Source organism: Hemiscyllium ocellatum, chromosome 5 (assembly GCF_020745735.1).
Source record: "Hemiscyllium ocellatum isolate sHemOce1 chromosome 5, sHemOce1.pat.X.cur, whole genome shotgun sequence".
Taxonomy (NCBI): Eukaryota; Metazoa; Chordata; class Chondrichthyes; order Orectolobiformes; family Hemiscylliidae; genus Hemiscyllium; species Hemiscyllium ocellatum.
Window position 1 is genome coordinate 23087722 of NC_083405.1, and position 20546 is coordinate 23108267.

At 40.0% G+C, this 20546-nt stretch overlaps 1 protein-coding gene across 1 annotated transcript in view; it reads right to left on the bottom strand.

Annotated features, from left to right (window-relative positions):
- Positions 1–20546, bottom strand: part of nsun2 (NOP2/Sun RNA methyltransferase 2) — a 47853-nt gene that overhangs the window by 5865 nt on the left and 21442 nt on the right. Inside the window, exons 9-16 of the mRNA XM_060825335.1 lie at positions 17214–17344; positions 16784–16857; positions 14224–14354; positions 12282–12378; positions 11579–11703; positions 10355–10447; positions 6655–6790; positions 6201–6281 (exon numbers count right to left, since the gene is read on the bottom strand). Coding sequence (XP_060681318.1) covers positions 6201–6281; positions 6655–6790; positions 10355–10447; positions 11579–11703; positions 12282–12378; positions 14224–14354; positions 16784–16857; positions 17214–17344 — 868 coding nt within the window. The remainder of the gene's footprint in view (positions 1–6200; positions 6282–6654; positions 6791–10354; positions 10448–11578; positions 11704–12281; positions 12379–14223; positions 14355–16783; positions 16858–17213; positions 17345–20546) is intronic.

A 20546-nucleotide genomic window follows, 5' to 3' on the forward strand; every position in this document is an offset into this window, starting at 1 on the left:
ATTATCACAAATTTCTCTCTCATTAACTATAAATTTTAAAATGCATTGTTCCCATAACAAAGCAAGGCTACTGTCTAGCTTACATTATGGACACGGCATCGCTCTGTCTCTTTTAGGAAGCAATAATGTACAAACCAGAGTCACTTAACAAATTAACTCTTCAAGTGCAGTCACACCCAAAGAAATTCAAAAAATCAGCAGCAATCTTCAATTAAATTCAAAAAAGTAGGAAGGGCCAAGTCTGGATTCAAGCTGCCAAGTCTTTCCTCGTTGTTTGTAATAGAAATTGGTGATTTTCTAGCACAGTAACTCTGGCACTGAAAATGCCTTTTCTTTGCTGGTTGTTGGATCCAAACTGTAATTAGTTTTGGCAATCTCAGCCCAAGTCCAAATATATTCAAGACCATAACTGCAGAAACGTAAACAGCTGCTGAAAAGTTGTTAACTGATTATGGGGCTAATAGTACCTCACAATCACAAACACTAAAGAGAATTAGAGGGAGGGGATCCACTTGGAGTACAAATTGGACCTGCTGTGTTTTTGTCTGCTCAAGTTTTTTTTGGATTAGATTATCTACAGTGTGGGAACAGGCCCTTCGGCCCAAAAGTCCACACCGCCCCTCCGAAGAGAAACCCACCGAAACCCATTCCCCTACCCTATTTTTACCCTGACTAATGCACCTAACACTCTGGGCAATTTAGCATGGCCTATTCACCTGACTTGCACATCTTTGGATTGTGGGAGGGAACTGGAGCACCTGGAGGAAACCCACGCAGACACCGGGAGAATGTGCAAACTCCACACAGACAGGCGGGAATCGAACCCAGGAACCAGGTACTGTGAGGCAGCAATGCTAACCACTGAGCCACCGTGCCGCTCCCATCCATTTATTTCCAATAACGTAAAGTGTGAAATCTATCCTGAACTGCAGCGGCCAGGCAGCATTTGAGAATATTATTTTTTTCAAAATCAAATACCTCTGCCACCTCAGTTATATTCTCTTCCACCCTTTTCTGCTCGGCAGAAGATATAAAAGTTTGAATACACGTGAACAGATTCGAGAACAGCTTTTTTCCCCACTGCTGTCAGACTTTTGAATGTGCGTCTCAAATGTTAACACTGTATTTTGCACTCTGTTCTGCCATCCTGATGCCCTTTGATTAGTGCAATCTGCCTGTATTGCACGCAAAACAACACTTTTTAACCATATCTCTGCACTTGTGACAACAATGAATCAAACTCAAACTCATTAAAACAAAGTGTGGCAACTTAGTGTAAGCTAAAAGCATTTATTACGATAAATATAGTTTATCCCACTACCAGTAAATAAACAGGTTTAGAACAAATGAAAGTGATTTTTAAACAACTAGAGTCATTTAAAAAGTGTACTCCATACTTATTAAACGCTCTTATAACCAACCATTTTAAATTTATGAGTCTCTTTATTAAGTGTAATTACCTGAAAGTTGCCATGGTGGCTGGTTCCATTCAGTCTTGACTAAGCAGGGCAAGCATTTCACACAATGCTTTCTTTAAAACAAAAGTTCAAAAGATCACAGAACCCCAGGACATAACAGACTCAATTTTGCGAAGACAGTGGCGGTGGGGGGGGGGGGGGGGGGGGGGGGCGGTGGTGAGAGACAGACTATTTTGTTTGGATAACTAATCGGATGGCCATGGGGAGAGGTCCAAGCATCGGGACCCTGAGATCTTGTTCAGATAATCCGAAATTTGGATAACCGAGGTTGTACTGAATTATGTTACACTAATTTTGCACTTGAAAAGACCCTTGCAGTAGTGAGGAATTGGGGCCGTAAATAAATGAGGAGATGGAAGAGCCATGTGAGAAAGGCACTCTAACAATAATCGTGGGGGACTTCAATATATAGGTGGACTGGGGAAATCAGATTGAGAGCAGATCCCAAGAAAAGGAAATCATGGAATGTCTGTGAAATTTATTTTTGGAGCAGCTTGAGGTAAAGCCCACGAGGGAACAGGCTGTTCTGGATTTGGTGGTGTGTAATGAGGCAAACTGGATGACGGAGCTTAAGGTGAATAAAGTCCCAGGGCAGTGACCATAAAACAACCAAAGGACAACTAAAAAAACAGTAAGGAGCAAGATGATGGAACATGAGGGTAAACTACCTAGTAATATAAAAGAAAATTTAAGAGTTTCTTTGGATGTATAAAAAAGGTTAAAGAGAGGCAAGAGTGGACATTAATGGCTGGAAAATGGGGTTAGAGAAGTAGCAATGAGGAATAAAGAAATGGCAGAGGAATTGAGTAAGTACTTTGCACCAGTATTTACAGTGGAAAACAACCGCAGCATACCAGAACTATGAGAGAGTAAGGAGGCAGAGGTGAGTGCAATGGCCATCATGAAGGAGAAGGCACTGGGGAAGCTGAAAGGTCTGAATGTGGGTAAATCAGCCGGATGGATGAGTAAAATCCCAGCATTCTGAAGGAGTTCAGCCAGAGAGTGGTGGATCTAAGGCATTCACTGCCATGAAGTCTATGGAGACCAGGTCATTGCATATATTTAAGGCAGAGATGGTTAGGTTCTTGAGTATCACGGGGATCAAGGGTTGCGGGGAGAAAGCAGGAGAATGTGGTTGAGAAACTTCAGCTTTGATTGAATGGTGGAGCAGACTCAATGGGCTGAATGACCTAATTTCTGCTCCTATGTCTAATGGTTTTACAGCTGAGGAGATTGTAGAGGCATTGCTGCTGATCTTGCATGAGTTACTGAAGTCAGGGGGGATCCCAGAGGACTGGAAAACAGCTAATGTGACACTCCTAGGGAGGCAGAAGGCAGGGAATTATATACCAGTTTGCTTGACCTCGATCACTGGTAAGATGTTAAGAGTCCATTATTAAGTACTCCCAGTACTCAAAATTGCATGGTACAGCTGAACTGGCTTGGCTTCATCAAGGGGACATCATGCCTGACAACGCAGTTAAAATTCATTGAGATGGTAATAAGCAATTTAGACAAATCAGAGCCAGTGGACGTGATCTATCTGGATTACAAGATGGGCTCTGACAAGGTGTCACACAGGAGGCTGCTAACTAAGAGCCCATGGTGTTAGGGTGGGATGCTCTTTGGAGGGTCAGTGCAGAATCAATGGGCTGAAATAGCTGGAGAGATTCTAGAATTGCTACAAAACAAATAAAGCAGTCCATCTAATCTTCCTTCAAGCATTCTGAACAACCACAGCAGATCAATTTTCATCAAATAGCCTGCAAGAGATCCAAAAAAATATACAAAGGGAAACCCAGTGCTGCAGTGTTTTGCAAACTATAGATTCAAACCATTGTTCCATCAAAAGTGTGTCCCATCTACTGCATGTCATGTCTGAAATACTGCTTTTCAAAATTTTAACGTCTTAATTTACAAATCTTTTTAATTTGCATTAGGATGAAATGGTTCCATTTCAGACAGAACCCGTCCAAGCCACCCACTCACTGGGGAGGAGAGAGGTTTTAAAACAAAAATCCTGAAGTTTTTTTTTCTTCAGAAAAATTATTAATTTTAATTCAGGATAACGCGCTGCAGTAGAGTAGAAAATTCCATCCCCTAGCTCAGAGGTGGAGCTGTAAATAAAAATCAGATCAATTTTATCTAAATATTTTATTTTAACAAAAAAAATCTTCTTAAAAAGCTTCAATGACTGAGTTTGCTTCTCAACAAAATTGGTTAATCCAAACAACAACAAAATACTGCAGGTAATGTTGGAAACCTGAATGAAATTAGTGGAGAAACTCAGCAGCTTAAGTCTGTGATTACTTTGTTTCTCACTCTAGAGATAATACTGAATCTGACAGAATGGTCAACTAACTCTTCCTCCCACAGCTATCATGGTTGTGGCATTATTTGTTGTCCTACTTATCTACCACTGCAAATCAAATAATTTCCAGAAGGTGAATCTGCAATTTGGTACAACTATCGTTAGAGTGCAAGGTTTCATTCACTGCTAATTCCTCATTTGTTAGTAAAAGGGACAGCAAAGGTTTCATAGTAATTGGGTGCAGGACCCATGAATGGCAAAGATGATTAGTGACTCATAAAGGGATTGTTGCAAAAAATTCAAGTTATGATTAATGATGGATTCCACAACACCCATCGCTCTTTGTCTGTCTCATCTGCAAGAAAGACTAAATATCCTAAGACTCCAACTTTCCATCAGCAAGTTCCCATCTAGAGTACGGTGTTAAGTTATGGACACCAACTCTCAAGAAAACTACACAGGGCAGAGAGTACAGCCCACATTTGCCAAAATCACGTCTGAATTTGAAGAGGAAAATTAAGATTACTTGCACAAGCTTGACTTTGAGGGGTCTTGTGGTGCAGTGTCTCTGTATCTGGCCAAATGATCAGGGCTGAAAATGTGTTGCTGGTCAAAGCACAGCAGGCCAGGCAGCATCTCAGGAATAAGGAATTCGACGTTTCGAGCATAAGCCCTTCATCAGGGGGCTTATGCTCGAAACGTCGAATTCCTTATTCCTGAGATGCTGCCTGGCCTGCTCTGCTTTGACCAGCAACACATTTTCAGCTGTGATCTCCAGCATCTGCAGACCTCATTTTTTACTCAAATGATCAGGGTTCAAATCCCACCAGTCTCAAAGGTGTGCTGTAATATGCTGTAACTGGCTGATTTAGAGTCATTTTTAAGATTGATTTTACCTTATGGAGTTTAGCAAATTGAAGTGTGATGTGATCTAGGTTCTTGAAAATGACACATGATAAATGACAAATGATTAGCTTCAGTAATTATTGCCTCGGTAGATAATCCCAGAAAAGGGAATTTAGATACAAATTTGTTGCAGAGATAAGAACACTTCCTATCAAATGGCTGTTGATGATGCAGGTCAATTGAAAGTAACAGACTCAAGATTGAAGAAGTTCAATTAATTGAGAGCAAAGGAAATAGAAATAAAAGGGTAAAAAGAGTTGTGGTATCCATCAGCCAGAATCCAATCAAATGATGCTCCAGGCTGGAGGGACTGCTGAGATGACTGTTGTTCCTCCAAGTCATTGCTGATAATTATAGCTATCAAAAAGCAACTAAATTTGTTGTTTGGTTCAAAGAATTTAAATTAAGATGAAGACAGACATTGCTGCACAGGTGTTAGAAAATTTTAAATGTTAGTTTATAATCACTGTGACAAGTGATCACCAGGAGCAAATTAAAGGCTGCTTTTTCTGACTCACTTTGTCTGGCAGCTGTCCTCGCAGCAACACTAACTGACTCCAACTGCAAACACCATCATCAATCATTGTCATAAATATTTGGTTTCAAAGCCAACTAACTTATTGTTTGAAAAATGAACTCAACTAAGGTTGAGAGAAGTTTTGAGTCTTTTAATTTAATGCGCTCCCTGATGCTTACATTACACAAAATGGTCTGAGCTGCACAATTGGAACTATCGTTTTCTCATGTACACATATAAAGCAAGTCAATTTTGCCTAAACGAAGCTTTTGAAATTTGCACTTCAGATGTTTGAATAATTCAGAAGTAACCAAAGAGCATGGAAGAATAATATTTCAACAACTCTGCTGCATCTTGCAATAGGGTCAACTGCATTCGCAAACTGTCCAAAATAAATTTTCATTGCACCAACATGGTAAGATGTTTCTTGGAAGAGTGCTTGAAAAGCTAAAACTTCGAAGATAATTCAGTGAATATAAAACATCTACTTCCATGAAATATTACATTTTACCCTTTTCATTACTAAAGAAGCGTGACAATTTCCCACCCCCCCCCACTGCCCCAAGAAAGCACACCAAATGGTTTTTCAGGAAATTGTCGGTGAGCGTCAGACAAAAATCTCACAGAAATATTTGATGTTATTCTACAGATGAGATTACAAGAATGATCACAGTGCCACTCTCAGACGTTATACGTAATTGCAAGGCCTTCGAGGTTTTCCCCAAATATTGCTAACAACCGTAGATTTCAAGTTAACAGATCAAATATCTGAATATGGCTGACTTGAATAAAGAACTTCACAGTTTTTAAAATGAAATCAACAATCATTTAGTCTTTTGTTACTTGAAATCTTAATTTGTGTAATGAAAAATGCACTGCAAAGTTAACCAACTACTAAAAGAGGAGAAATAAAAAGTTATTTCTGAACAAAAAGCCAGTATCACATCACCACCACCGATAATCTGCAAATAACAAAGAGCATTATTACCTCTTGTGCTAATCTGAAGGCACAGCCAAATTCTTCTCCATCGTTATTACGACTCAAAACTTTAATACCTGTGTTAATCACCTAGGAGAATAAAACAGTTGTATCACTTTTCCCATGTACGAGCCATATAACCACGACGACATGAACAGCTCAGTTTTACGAGTCATATTTCCCCTTTCTTAGCATTCCTTTAATAATGTAAGACTAACTTATTAAGGCAGGGTTCACATCAGCTGAAAATGGGCTTGAAAAGCAAGTTTGTTTAAAAGCATACCTCAAACCTGAAGTCTGAACAAACAGAGTGCCTGTCGCAGACCAGGTCAATATTTAACAAGTAAATGCATGGCAAACTAGAAACAGACCTCCCCAAATGAAAATTCTCAATGACTCCAAAAGGCTACCATTAGAAGCTAGAATTTTTTAAAAATAAATGCAAGAGGAAACTGTCAACAACCTTCATTCGTTCACTGTTATGGAGAAGCACATTTCTTAGTTCCTTTGAAACCATGTAGAGATGACGCTTCTTTCCCTCATGCGTTCGAGTGAGGACATTCGACTTTGGAAAAGATGGATCCAATTGATAAAATTTCCTATTAAAAATTGTTTTAGTATTTTGATAAGAAGTGTCACATTTCTCTTATACATCAGACAATTTAACAGGACATCCGTACCAACAACACAGACAAACACACCCAGTAACGTTTGCAGACATCAGTGTTTGAAACACTTCACTTTAATGGACATGCTCTTAACAAAAATACTGAAACTTAATGTTTCAATTATTCTTCAGCTTGGTTAGACTTGTACACGGTGTTGCATAAGTCTTGATAAGATCAATTAGCAGGTCGGACATTCCAATTCAGAAGATGCTTCAAAGTTTAACACAAGATGTATCACTGAGATAACTGGCATTTAACTGCACAGAAGATTTTGGACAACTGTACCACCTTGACTATTTTATGCACAGCAAAGAATAGGTTAGCTTCAACAATTAAAAGACTACAGGTGACTTACAGATGACAAGGCAATTCAAGAATGAGACTGAACGGCAAGGTGCTTCTGAACACAATCTCATGTTGAATCACAACATTTAAATTTAAGACAAACATTATACTCAGAAAAGTTCTTCCCAATGCCACTACTTCCAGTTCTCATCTTCCCTTTTCATTTCCTAATTTTGAATTGTTTTGTGGTTATTCCACGATATTTAAATGGACAATATTTGTGTCATTTTATGAACAGCATAATTGTAATAGGTAGGACATTCAGAACCTCAACCTATTTTGACATTCAACTGGATTATAGGGGATCTTCATTTGAATTCCATTCACCTGCCTTTGATACTCGTTTGTTTTTCTGCTAAACACTGATTGTCTTTTGAAGGGAAGCAAGCAAGTTCTAGTTTTCCACTCATATGAGAGATTAAATGTCTCTCGATTTCACTCCTGAATAGCCAAACTAGAGTTTGAAGATTTTGCCTACATATTTACCACTCAGTTTCACTTCAAACTCCAAATCCCAACTATTCCACAATGAACTGTTTTGGTAGGAAATATACAAATGCACTTCTTTTTTTTTTACATGCCCTGCTTTATACATAAATAAAAAAGTGTTTCTGGGAACATTTCCAAATTAAAAAACTTGTATTGCCACCGAGTACTGGAATAGGAAGATGAGTTTGATGAAGATGTGGCTAAAGGGATAGTGCAGGCGGGAAGGCTACGGATTTTTGGATCATTGCAACAGTTTCTAGAGTAGCTAGACAGTTCACACCAGAACTGGAATGGGTCCCATATTTTTGCTGGGAGGTTTAAACTGGTTTGGTAGTGGAATAGGCACAGAATAGATGTAATGCGAGAGCAAGCCAAACATATACAGAAGGACTGCTGGAAATGTCAACAGGCAGAGTAGAAATGGGCAGGATAGCATGTATGCATTGCCCACAAAGCTATCTATTTTAAGGCCAAGAGCATGAATGGTAAGGGAGATAAATTTGAAACATTGATCAGCATGTGGGAATGTGATATTGTTGCAATCACTGAGACACGGTTGAAGGAAGGACAGGACTGGGAACGCAACATATCAGGGTATAGAAGTTTCATATGCGATTGTGGGGGCAGAGGGTTATTTGTGTGATTGGAAGCCTCTGACCAGCAGCATACCACAGGGATCGATGCTGGGACCCCTGCTGTTTGTTATATACATTAATAACTTGGATGTGAATGTAGGAGGTTTAATAAGTAAATCTATAAGTCACATGAATATAATTGCAGTTGATGATAGTCAGGAAGATGATCTCAGGCTACAGTTTTGTGCTGATCAGGCCACAAATTGGGCAATGCAATTGTAAATGGAATTTAATCCTGTTGAGCATGAGGTGATGTATTTGGGAAGTCCAAAAAGGGAAAGTATAAACAACAAATGATAGATTCCTAACAGACTTGAAGGAGGAAGGGACTTTGGTGTACAAGTCCATCGATCCCTGAAGGCAGCACCACTGGTAGACAGATCAGTGAGGAAGGTATATGGGATGCTTGCATTCATTTGTCAGGACATAGAACAGAAGTCTTGTTACAACTTGATAAAACATTAGTTAGGCCACAGATGAAATACTGGGTACAATTCTGCTCGCCACAAGTGTCAGATGGACATGATTGCAGTGGAGAGGGTGTAGAGGAGATGGAAGAGGATGCTGCCTGAAATGAAAAGTCTCAGTTGTGGGGACAGACTGGATAGGTTGGGTTTATTTTCTGTAGAACAGAGGAGGCTGAGGGAGGATCTAATTATGGCATACAAAATTATGAGAGATACAGACAGAGTCAATCATGAGAATCCTTTCCTCATGGCTAATGGTCGAATAACAGAGGGCGTAAGCTTGAGGTGAGGAGTAAATGGTTCAGAAGAGATCTGAGAAAAAATTATTTCACCGAGAGGATAGTAGAAATGTGGAACATGCTGTCTGAGGGGGTGGTGGAGACAGGTAATCTTGTAGCATTTAAGAAACATTTGGATGAGCATTTACAATGCCAGAGCATAGTAGGCTATGGACCAAAGGCAGGTAAATAGGATTAGTGTAATTTGGTATTATGTCAGTCGGCATATATATATATGGTGGGCTGAAGGGCCCGTTTCTAAGCTTAATGACTCGATGTATTGTCTCAATAGATGCAACTGGGTGGTTCATGAAGCCAGGCAGCTGGAAATTAAAGCTTCTGATTTGCCCCATGAATTAAATAAGCAAATTGATACAGCATCAGTCTTGGAATCAAAATGCTGAATCTGTAATATCATGCGAAATTTTTTTTTACCTCAAACTGTAGGGCATCCTCTAGCACCAACTCTGCCTCCCCACTCCTTCCCCATCACAGTTTACAACAGCCACCCTATAAACTGACCATAACCCCTCTCCAAATACTGTGCACTTTCTTGTACCAACTGGTGCGAAAATATCCACTATATTCACATCGAGCACCTTATTCCAGTTTTAGACTCATGTCCAGCACATCCGCCAGCCCCTATCCTTCTCAATCACCTAACTATTCACTATCCTCATACAAGTATGGAGTACAGTGAGACAGTTTTGATGGGCAAGTAATCTAGAGACCCCGGTTAATGCTTGGGAGACAAGGGTTTGAACCACAAACATGAATTCAATGATAAAAATCATGAGTGAAACGCTTGCCTAATGGTGACAATAATTGTCATACAAGAAACACCCATTGTCCTTACATGATCTGGTCTCCATACAACTCCAAACCCACCATAGGTGGTTGAACCTTAACTGCCTTATTGGAATGATGAATCAAGCCATTTGGAACAAGCCATATCACATTAATGAAAAGTAAAAATATTCAAAATAATATAAAAGGAATCAGACTCCTATGGACTGAATCTCTGAGCTATGCTGCTTATGGATTTGTTACCCAATAACATTCCACACTGGTAGAGATTTTAATTTTTGAATCTATTCCAAATTGAAATACCTATTAACTTAACTTACTATTATTTCTAGGCAGATGCTGTCATAACTCTTAGGGGAAGGTATTTCAAAAACACAGCATGATTCAAACCAATAGAATTTAATTGTTGGTCACTATTAAAGCTTTCACTTCCATTCAGACATGAAAATACAAAGAAGTCAAAACATTTCTTACTGAATTGGTAGAAATATTGGATCATCTTCATTCAAGAAGACAAAGGGGTCTTCTTTGAACCCAAACAGTTTCATTTTCTTTGATGGTGGTGGACTAAAGACAATTAAAAAGAAGAATTTTTACAAGAATTATTGCGATGGAAAATTTACAAGAAATTGCAGAAAAGAAACATCCTGATTCAACTCAGTCTCAAAGTATACCTTCACTTTTTACTCATGTCAGCAAATAAAATTGCTTTATGCTGACATATTGTCAACACTTAAAAATATTTGAAGAGTCAGAAATGTTTTTAATTTAGCAATTAAAACAGTGATACAGGAAAAAAGGTGAGAAATTACATGGGCATTACCTTGACTTGATAAATGCATTAAACAAAATTAGACAATAAAGCAGAGTTTGAAAAAGCAGTCAGTTAATCTCCATGATGAAAGTTGAAAGCCAACAGATCAATGCATCAAATTTTAACAAGGGCAAAGGAAAGCAAAACAATTCTCATCTTAGTTTCCCTGGATCACAACTCAAACTTTAATCGAGGTAGCTAACTTGCACAATGCCTATACAATTAACACCTTGAAACCAATCACTAAGATTGAAGTTAAACTATCCAAAGCAACTGAACGGGTTGAATGTGTGAAGAGTTAAATTTTCAATCACACTACTAAGATGTGAAATGCAAAGGCAGGTTAGGAGCGCAGGAATTACACCATCAGGAAGAAAGAGTGAGCCTTGGGTGAAATACAGACAATGCTTGTGGAAACTGGAAGAAATCGATAACATAATACACATAGGCGAAGAAATATGGCTATTGCAACACATACGTTGGTATATTTTAATATAAAGCTTGGAGTGGTCTGTAACTCTCTACAATTAATTTTGCAAGGAGACTGCCTCTCCCTGTGTGTGCATGAAAGTAAATGCACATGGACGTGACATTGGGCTTTCATCAATTTATTAAGTTGTCTGATGACTTCAGATTTCCCTTCTCCAACATAAAAGCTTAGACCTTGTCTCCCTCAGCCACACGACAAGCAATAAATCGCTCATCAGACAGTTCACCAGCTCAAATCTACAGTATGCTACCCCACAACATGAACTGCTGCTGTGGCCCCTGAAAAACAGACACCATTCCACTTTTGCACCAAGCATTAATTTTTAAAAAATATAGAAGGCAAATTACACTGGAATAAATTTTTCATGAGCTCGGCAAGTTATGGTTCAACTTACCAACAAATACCATCTTTGCTGGCTGATGATACTTCACCCTCTTCAGTTTTACTTTCTTCCATTTCTGCAGATTTTTCATTGGTGCCTTCAACTAGGGAATCAGCCACCATTCCTTTATGTCTCAGCTGCCAAAAGACACAGATTAAAATGATTAATAAATTATTTCCTCAAGCAAGGTTGATCCTCAATCCCCACGCATTTTCAGTCTCCCCTACCAATCTTGTGCTTCAGATTGGGAAACCGAAGAACAGACTCCAGCTACCTTAAGGGCTTGGCATCTTCAAACTCGTATGCATTGTTTCCAAAACAAAAATCAGTATCTGGGACAATTAGAAACACGTGAGGCAGAAGGGGGAATATGTGGCTGAAAGGCTGTCAGGCCCCATCAACCCAGACCTTGAAAGGGATTTTCTTGGGTCAGTGGTTTACAGCGACTGGAAGATACCAAAATCGGGGTGGGGGAAGAAGAGACAGAGGAGCAGGGGAGAGGTAATTAGTACAAAGTAGACTTGAAAGTCTGTTCAACAGACAATAACCTGGACACTTGCACACTTTATCAGACAAATATGCAATACAGAGGTAGGAACACTGTCCCTATGAGTACCATTGTGGAACAGTAAAAGCCAGGAATTAAAAAAAAATGTACAATATTTCAAGTACAGAGATCATTATTCAAATATTTCAAACAGGCACACTACCATACTTTTGTTTCTCGCTTGTTCCAAGGCATTGGAGCCTTTTTCTCCAAAACAGCAACAAAGAATCCTCCAGTATTTTGATGGTGAGGAAGTATCCTAATGCTGTAAATAAATTCAGTAGTCATATAAGGCAACAGACACCTTAACTGTATTTTTCTTTCAGATGAGTCAATTATCATACAAGTTATATGTAGTATTGTCAAACATATATAATCTTCTCAAAAAAAAGGCTTGCCATTTTATTCTTTTTACATCAACATGCCAATAAGTAAGGAGAATAATCAGAAGTTTTGATACTTTCACATAGATAAAAGGGTGCTTAGTACCCTCTTCTTAATTACCAGTAACTTGCAATAAAGTTGACCTGACCGAAATTTGAAATCCAAGCAATTTGCCAAGAAACTGACATGAACTGCACCAGTTCAAGGTGGCAATTCAGCACCAATGACATGCACATTCAGAAAAAAAAACTACCGAAGAACCATTTTACAGATTCGAGTTTGTGCAATTTGGACATAAGCTACTGTTACAAACTAAGCTGCATGGTTAAAAGTTGATCCAACAAATGTTTCATTACTCTGTTGTGGAAAGGTTATTAGAAAGAATTCTGAGGAGCAGCAATATATCTGCACTTGGAGACACACAAATTAATTCGGAATAGTCAGCATGGATTTGTTAAGGTAAGATAGTGTTTGAAAAAGGTGATCAAATTTTGAGATGGTAACCAGAAGTGTTGATCAGGTTAACGCACTTGATTTTGTCTACATGGACCTTAAGTAGATTTTTCAATAAGGTCACATGCAGCAGTGTGTTCAAGAACGAAAGAGCACATGGGTTCCAAGGAAAAATGATACACTGGAACCCAAACAGACAGAGAGATAAGAAGCAGAAGACGATTGTAGGGGGACGCTTCTGTGGCTGGAGGTCTGTTTCTGGTGGGATTCCTCAGGGTTCATTACTGGGACTTTGTGGTGCATGGTGTATATTCATGATGTGGACATAAACATAAAGATTATAATCCAGAAGTTCACAGAGGACAGAAAATTTTGATAAGTAGTGAGGGGGAATTGCCATAACTGCAGGAGAATATCAATGGACTGGTCAGGTAGACAGAGCACTGCAAATGGAATTCAGCTCTGAACAGTGCAAAAATGCAGTCAGGAGAGTTAACAAGGCATGAGATTACACTAATAATGTTAGGATCCTGGAAGATACTGAAAGGAGAAGGGCAGTCAGATAAGGTGGTTAAGAAGGGTGCTTGATTTAATTAGGTGAGGCATAGAATACAAAAGCAGTGAGATAATGCTGGAACTATATAAAATATTGGATGGGCAACAATTGAAATACTGGGTGGAGTTCTGGTCACCACACAATAGAAGGGATGTGGATTGCACTAGAGAAAGTGCAGAAAAGGATGCAGTCCAGGATGGAGGGTTAGAAGCTCTTAGTAACATTTAGGCAGTGTCTAGATACATATTTGAGTTGATGGTCAAGTGCGAGAAAATGGGATTAATGCAGACATATTTTTGTTCATCAGTGCAAACATATGGGCCAAAAGGCCTCATTTAGCACTGTAAACATCTACAAGTCTATAAATCACTTCAGTGAATGAAGTAGATGTACTTAGGAAAGGCGAAGCCAATTTTATATTTCATGTAATATTTCCTTCATTATCACTACCTGTTAACAATAGTTTAAAATAACAGCACTGACAAAGTTAACATGCCATAATGGAAAAAAAAAAACTCATGGCATATTCTGTAATGATGGGTTGATGTTTTTATTAATCATGGACATCCAAGTTACTCTTCTGATCAATTAAATGAAATACTCAAAACAGGAGTTAATGTTCTTCGAGAGGAGTATCCACAATTTAAATTAGCTATTTATAGTTTAAACATTACACATATTACAGCAGTAACATTACAAGCACTAAATACCACTAACCATCTTTCCAGATTCATCGCTTTGAGCCTCTCAGGGTCTTTGATTGGAAACATTGTAGGACGGATCTGAGTCTGTTTATTTTCTGGTACTTCTGACCACTCTGCATACCAATGCCCTTCCCTTGTCATTACCTGGCATAACAAAGTTCACAACCAAAGATATAAGCAATGCTTAAGTGAATTTAAAATACTACCTTCATACCTTCACAGTTCTTTCCATTCCCACCCACCCTGCTGCGAACCAAGGACAGCAATGTTCATACTGCACTGCGAGAAAACAAAAGCAAGGCAAAACACAGCACATAGAAAAGTCAGGAGAAAAAGTGAGGACTGCAGATGCTGGAGATCAAAGCTGAAAAATGTGTCGCTGGAAAAGCACAGCAGGTCAGGCAGCATCAAAGGAGCAGGAGAATCGACGTTTAGAGCATAAGCCATTCCTGAAGAAGGACTTATGCCCGAACCATAGAAAAGCCAGTCACGTCAGTCAAAATGGGGACATGAGGTAGCTTTGGCAAATAGAATTAAGGAGATTCCAAAGGGGTTTTACAAATATATTAAGGACAAAAGGGTAAATAAGGACAGAATAGGGCCCCTCAAAGATCAGAAAGGCAGCCTTTGGGTGGAGCCACTAAATGAATATTTTGCATCAGTATTTACTGTGGAAAAGGATATGGAAGATATAGACTGTCGGGAAATAGATCGTGACATCTTGCAAAATGTCCAGATTACAGAGGAGCAAGTGCTGGATGTCATGAAACGGTAAAAGGTGGAGAAATCCTCAGGACCTGATCAGGTGTACACGAGATCTCTGTGGGAAGCTAGAGAAGTGATTGCTGAGCCTCTTGCTGAGATATTTGTATCATTGATAGTCATAGGTGAGGTGCCGGAAGACTGGAGGTTGGCAAATGTGGTGCCACTGTTTAAGGAGGGTGGTAAAGACAAGCCCGGTAACTTTAGACCGGTGAGCCTGACCTCAGTGGTGGGCAAGTTGTTGGAGGGAATCCTGAGAGACAGGATGTACATGTATTTGGAAAGGCAAGGACTGATTCAGGATAGTCAACATGGCTTTGTGCGTGGGAAATCTTGTCTCACAAATTTGATTGAGTTTTTTGAAGTAGTAACAAAGAGGACTGATGAGGGCAGAGCAGTAGATATGATTTATATGGAATTCAGTCAGGCGTTCAACAAGGTTCCCCATGGGAGACTGATTAGCAAGGTTAGATCTCATGGAATACAGGGAGAACTAGCCATTTGGATACAGAACTGGCTCAAAGGTAGAAGACAGAGGCTGGTGGTGGAGGGTTGCTTTTCAGACTGGAGGCCTGTGACCAGTGGAGTGTCACAAGGATCGGTGTTGGGCCCTCTACTTTTTGTCATTTACATAAATGATTTGGATGCGAGCATAGGAGGTACAGTTAGTAAGTTTGCAGATGACCCCAAAATTGGAGGTGTAATGGAGAGTGAAGAGGGTTACCTCAGATTACAACAGGATCTGGACCAGATGGGCCAATGGGCTGAGAAGTGGCAGATGGAGTTTAATTCAGATAAATGCGAGGTACTGCATTTTGGGAAAGCAAATCTTAGGAGGACTTAGACACTTCATGGTAAGGTCCTAGGGAGTGCTGCTGCACTAAGAGACCTTGGAGTGCAGGTTCATAGCTCCTTGAAAGTGGAGTCTCAGGTAGATAGGATAGTGAAGGCGGCGTTTGGTATGCTTTCCTTTATTGGTCAGAGTATTGAGTGCTGGAGTTGGGAGGTCATGTTGCGGCTGTACAGGACATTAGTTAGGCCACTGTTGGAATAATGCGTGCAATTCTGGTCTCCTTCCTATCGGAAAGATGTTGTGAAACTTGAAAGGGTTCAGAAAAGATTTACAAGGAATTTGCTAGGGTTGGAGGATCTGAGCAGGGGGAGGCTGAACAGGCTGGGGCTGTTTTCCCTGCAGTGTTGGAGGCGTGACCTTATCGAGGTTTACAAAATTATGAGGGGCATGGATAGGATAAATCGGCAAAGCCTTTTCCCTGGGGTCAGGAAGTCCAGAACTAGAGGGCATAGGTTTAGGGCGAGAGCGGAAAGATATAAAAGAGACCAAAGGGGCAACTTTTTCATGCAGAGGGTGGTACGTGTATGGAATGAGCTGCCAGAGGATGCGGTGGAGGCTGATGCAATTGCAACATTTAAGAGGCATTTGGATGTGTATATGAATAGGAAGGGTTTGGAGGGATATGCGCTGGGTGCTGGCAGGTGGGACTAGACTGGGTTGGGATATCTGGACGGCATGGACGGGTTGGACTGAAGGGTCTGTTTCTGTGCTGTACATCTCTATGACTTTGTAACCGTAACTCAAATCCGATACTTTTCAAATGCTTTCCTTTCAGTTGTAAAATTACAAAATTTCCACACCTCCGGTTGTAACTAAAAACAGCTTTGATTGTAGACTGAAGGATTTAATTGAATGACTTCACAGCATTTAACAACAATGTAACAACATGACAGTTCGGAGAATTTTGAGCAGGGGAAAGATTGATGGGATTGAAGAGTTTCAGCACAAACAAAATTACCTTCCATGATGTTATGCCAGGCATTCGCTTCAACCCTGGCAACTCAGATGAAACATCAATTAATTCAAGGATTCCTACAACAGATTAGCATTTGTCAACTGATTTAGAGTGTAAAGTTTTATACCCCCTGCCCACCCCCACCTTGTAAACCAATTTATAGAACTCGCAAACCAACAACGACACATGCCAGTTTTTGGAAGCCTTTAAAGCTCCGAACCGCAATTAGAAGTGAAATTTAACCGAAAATACGTCCTCAGTGGTTGAACATAATAGAACTCTGTCCTCAAACGATTATTCTTTTTAAAATTACTCCAAAGCAGAAATCTCCAGAGCAATCATTATAGCTTACATGTATTATCCTATATTTTTAAAATTTCACAATTTTGTTTTGAACAAAAATGCATTTAATGCAAACGTTCAACATTCTCACCTTCACTCTTCCCAAGAATAGTTGCTATTACAGCTTCATTTTCAATAGGGTTCAGAGAACAGGTGGAGTAAACCATTCTGCCTCCCACTGCTAACTGCTCGACACCACGGATGGCAATTCTTTGCTGTAAGCTTAGACATGAAAGTTCAATGAGACAGATAATTTGCTCCACAAAGTGCTTCAGAACTAAACAAAAAGCAAATAAATAATAATAATAGAACACAAAATGCTGCTCGTTTTAATGAGATCAAAGTATATTATCAAAATTCTGTAACACAAACCAAATATTTGAGGAAAGCCGCCAGGCACTGCCAACTCATGAGGCAGCTGGATAGGTCCAAGATATTATAGACACACGTTCACAATCATCTCAACGATTTCAAAAGTTATTCATACGCACTGAATAACTACATGCAAAAACTGATTTGCATTGCACCAGATAGAATTTGCACCCCAATTACTGGGTCATTTATAAATTCTGTTACAATAAAGTCTTAAGAGTTATACAGCACAGAAACAGAAACTATTGGACAATGCTGCATTCCCAAGAGTAAAACCACGCTCCAAGCTGATGTCAAGCAGTGTACAGAAAATCTATCTGCCTAATATAGTGGATGGAACAGATCCCACGGTGGCTTGAGGCGGCATGTGGCTCAGCGGTTAGCATGGCTGCCTCACGGCACCAAGGATCAGGTTCAATTTCAGCCTCCAGAAACTGTGTGGAGTTGGCATATTCTCCCAGTGCCTGTGTGGGCTTCCTCCGAGTGCTCCAGTTTCCTCCCACAGTCCAAAGATGTGCAGGTCAGGTGAACTGCCCATGGTGTTAGGTGCATTAGTCAGAGGGAAACAGATCTGGGTGGGTTACTTTTCGGAGGGTCGGTGTGGACTTGTTGGGCCAAATGGCCCGTTTCCGCACTGTAGGGAATCTAATCTAAACAATGGTACACAATCAGGTCCTGGGAATCTTCAAAAAACGTGGCATCAGGTCAAACCCTCTGACGTGGCAAGGAAATCCCCTGATTTCAATTGGCATCTTTCTGTTGGAGTTTGCCTCGCCACCTCTTCCTCCATCTGCCACCGCGCCCATTCCCCCCCCACCTCTCTTGCCCCTCCATCACAAATCAGGTGTGGCTCACAATACCATGACTGTCCAATCTACCCAGGTCCGAAGAGACACATTTGCCAAACTAGGCCGGAGACAAGTGGCTGGTACCCTCCAAGACAGAAGAAGAAAATGACTGATTTGCTCCAGAGAGGTGAAGAATTGTGAATGAACATTCTCAACAGTTTAGTTAGGAATCCTTGTCGATATTAATCCAAATTGAACTGTGTGGTACTGACGGACTGATATTGAACAGGTAGTAAGTCAAAACTGGGCATCCTTGAAGCCTTGTCGGCCATTAGTAACAAAAGAATTTAATTCAATCACAATCTGTAACCTCATGGACTGGCATATCTCTCATACTACCGTTAGCAGCAAGGCAGGAGATCAACAAAATAAAATAAGCCAAACTGGTGAAACTACAACACAGGACTTATTCCAAAACAAACAGCAAAATCATACGCCAACAGATCAATTTTTTTTCATATCCAGTTTAGAATCATGGTGGACAATTAAACAACAAACAGGGCAGACAGTTTCACAAATATCTCCATCCTCAATGATGGGGAATGCATCACTGCACAAGATGGAAGGATGTACAACCACTGACAGCCACAGCCAGATGTGCCTATTCAATGATCCATCTCAGTCTCCTCCTGTGATCAACATTACATGTGACATTGCAAAAATAGCTGAACTGTGAATCAACAATTTGCTACTTACAGCAAAACGTATGGGGTCGAACAACATCCTGGCAGAAATACTATTCTCCAGAACTAGCTGTGTCCCTACCCAGCCTGTTCCAGCACAGCTACAACAATAGTATCTGGCAGACAACGTGCACGATGGATAGATAGTTCTTATCCATCAAAAAATTAGAAATGTAATTCTGCCAAGTAACATTCCAGTCATCTCTCAATCATCAAAGTGATCAAAGGTGTTTTCATGTGACACGTGGACCGCAATAACCTGTACACCCAACCACATTTTGGTTCTGCAAGGGCCACAAAGCCCCGAGCTCACTATAGATTAAATATGGACAAACACAACTTATCTCCAAAGGTGGAACATACTTAACATTAGTTGACCTATAGCAGCATCAGGGTGTTCTAGTAAAATTTAAGTTAAAAGATAATCAGAGGGTAAATTCTCCAAAGGCTGAAGTCATTGGTTGTACATATGAGGATAGTTTTAATTGTAGGTAGCCAATCATTATAGCCTGCAGGACATTATGCTGAGGAACTCCTGCAGGAGCGTTCCAGGCCCAACCATTTTCAGGTGCTTTGCCAGTTAAGGTGCCTCCATCATAAGCTCACAAGTGAGATGTTCACTGATGATTACACAATGCTCAACACCATTCACGACACCTACTGAGGAGCAACGCAGCAAGATCTGGACAATATCTATGCTTGGCTAATCTGTGGCAAGTAACACTTTTTTTCCACAACAAGTGCAAGGTAATAACCTTCGCTAACCTTCTTATATCAACATGTTCCATTCTCTAATGGACTGCAAACAACTCACAAGCCATTCTTTCGTGATCATGGGTACTCCTTCCCAGAAAGAACAGTAATACAAGTTACTTTACACCACATAGGCTGCAGTGGCTTAAGAGGATGACACGACTATCAAGTTCTCAGGGGTAATTTGGGACAGACAACAACCACTGGTGTTGCCAACGATGCTTACATCCTATCAAGGAATTAAAAAAAAAGTGAAATAAATGATTTTGTCTTCAATGTTTATGAAATGTCAAGACTAAATTATATTAAAGTTATGGTGACTACGCAGAGACTAAAGGCAAGGAATACAAGGATAAAGGTCAAGTCACCGTTGTCCTAACAAACCATAGGGCTGTGCTCTCATTAGAGAGCGATGCCACAGCCAAGGGGAGAGGTTCAGATGTCCTTTATGGTAACCTCAGCTGGTACAAGAATTGAATCCATGTGGTTGGCATCGCAAACCAGCTGTCCAGCCAACAGAACAAACCAACCGCTTTCAAGGGATACAAAGTCCTCTATCAAAAGGAACATGCTGATAAATAATAGAGAAACATTTGTCATTTCACTTGGATACTGAAATAGGGAACAAAGTTCTGTTTATCATGAGGTCAGTCTAACAGTGTAATATTGCAAATGTGGAATTCATTTGTTGCAGGATTTCACGAAAACATCTTTTGCATAACCACTCTGCTAAATAACTATCTCAAATGTTTTTTTCTAAGTCAGTCA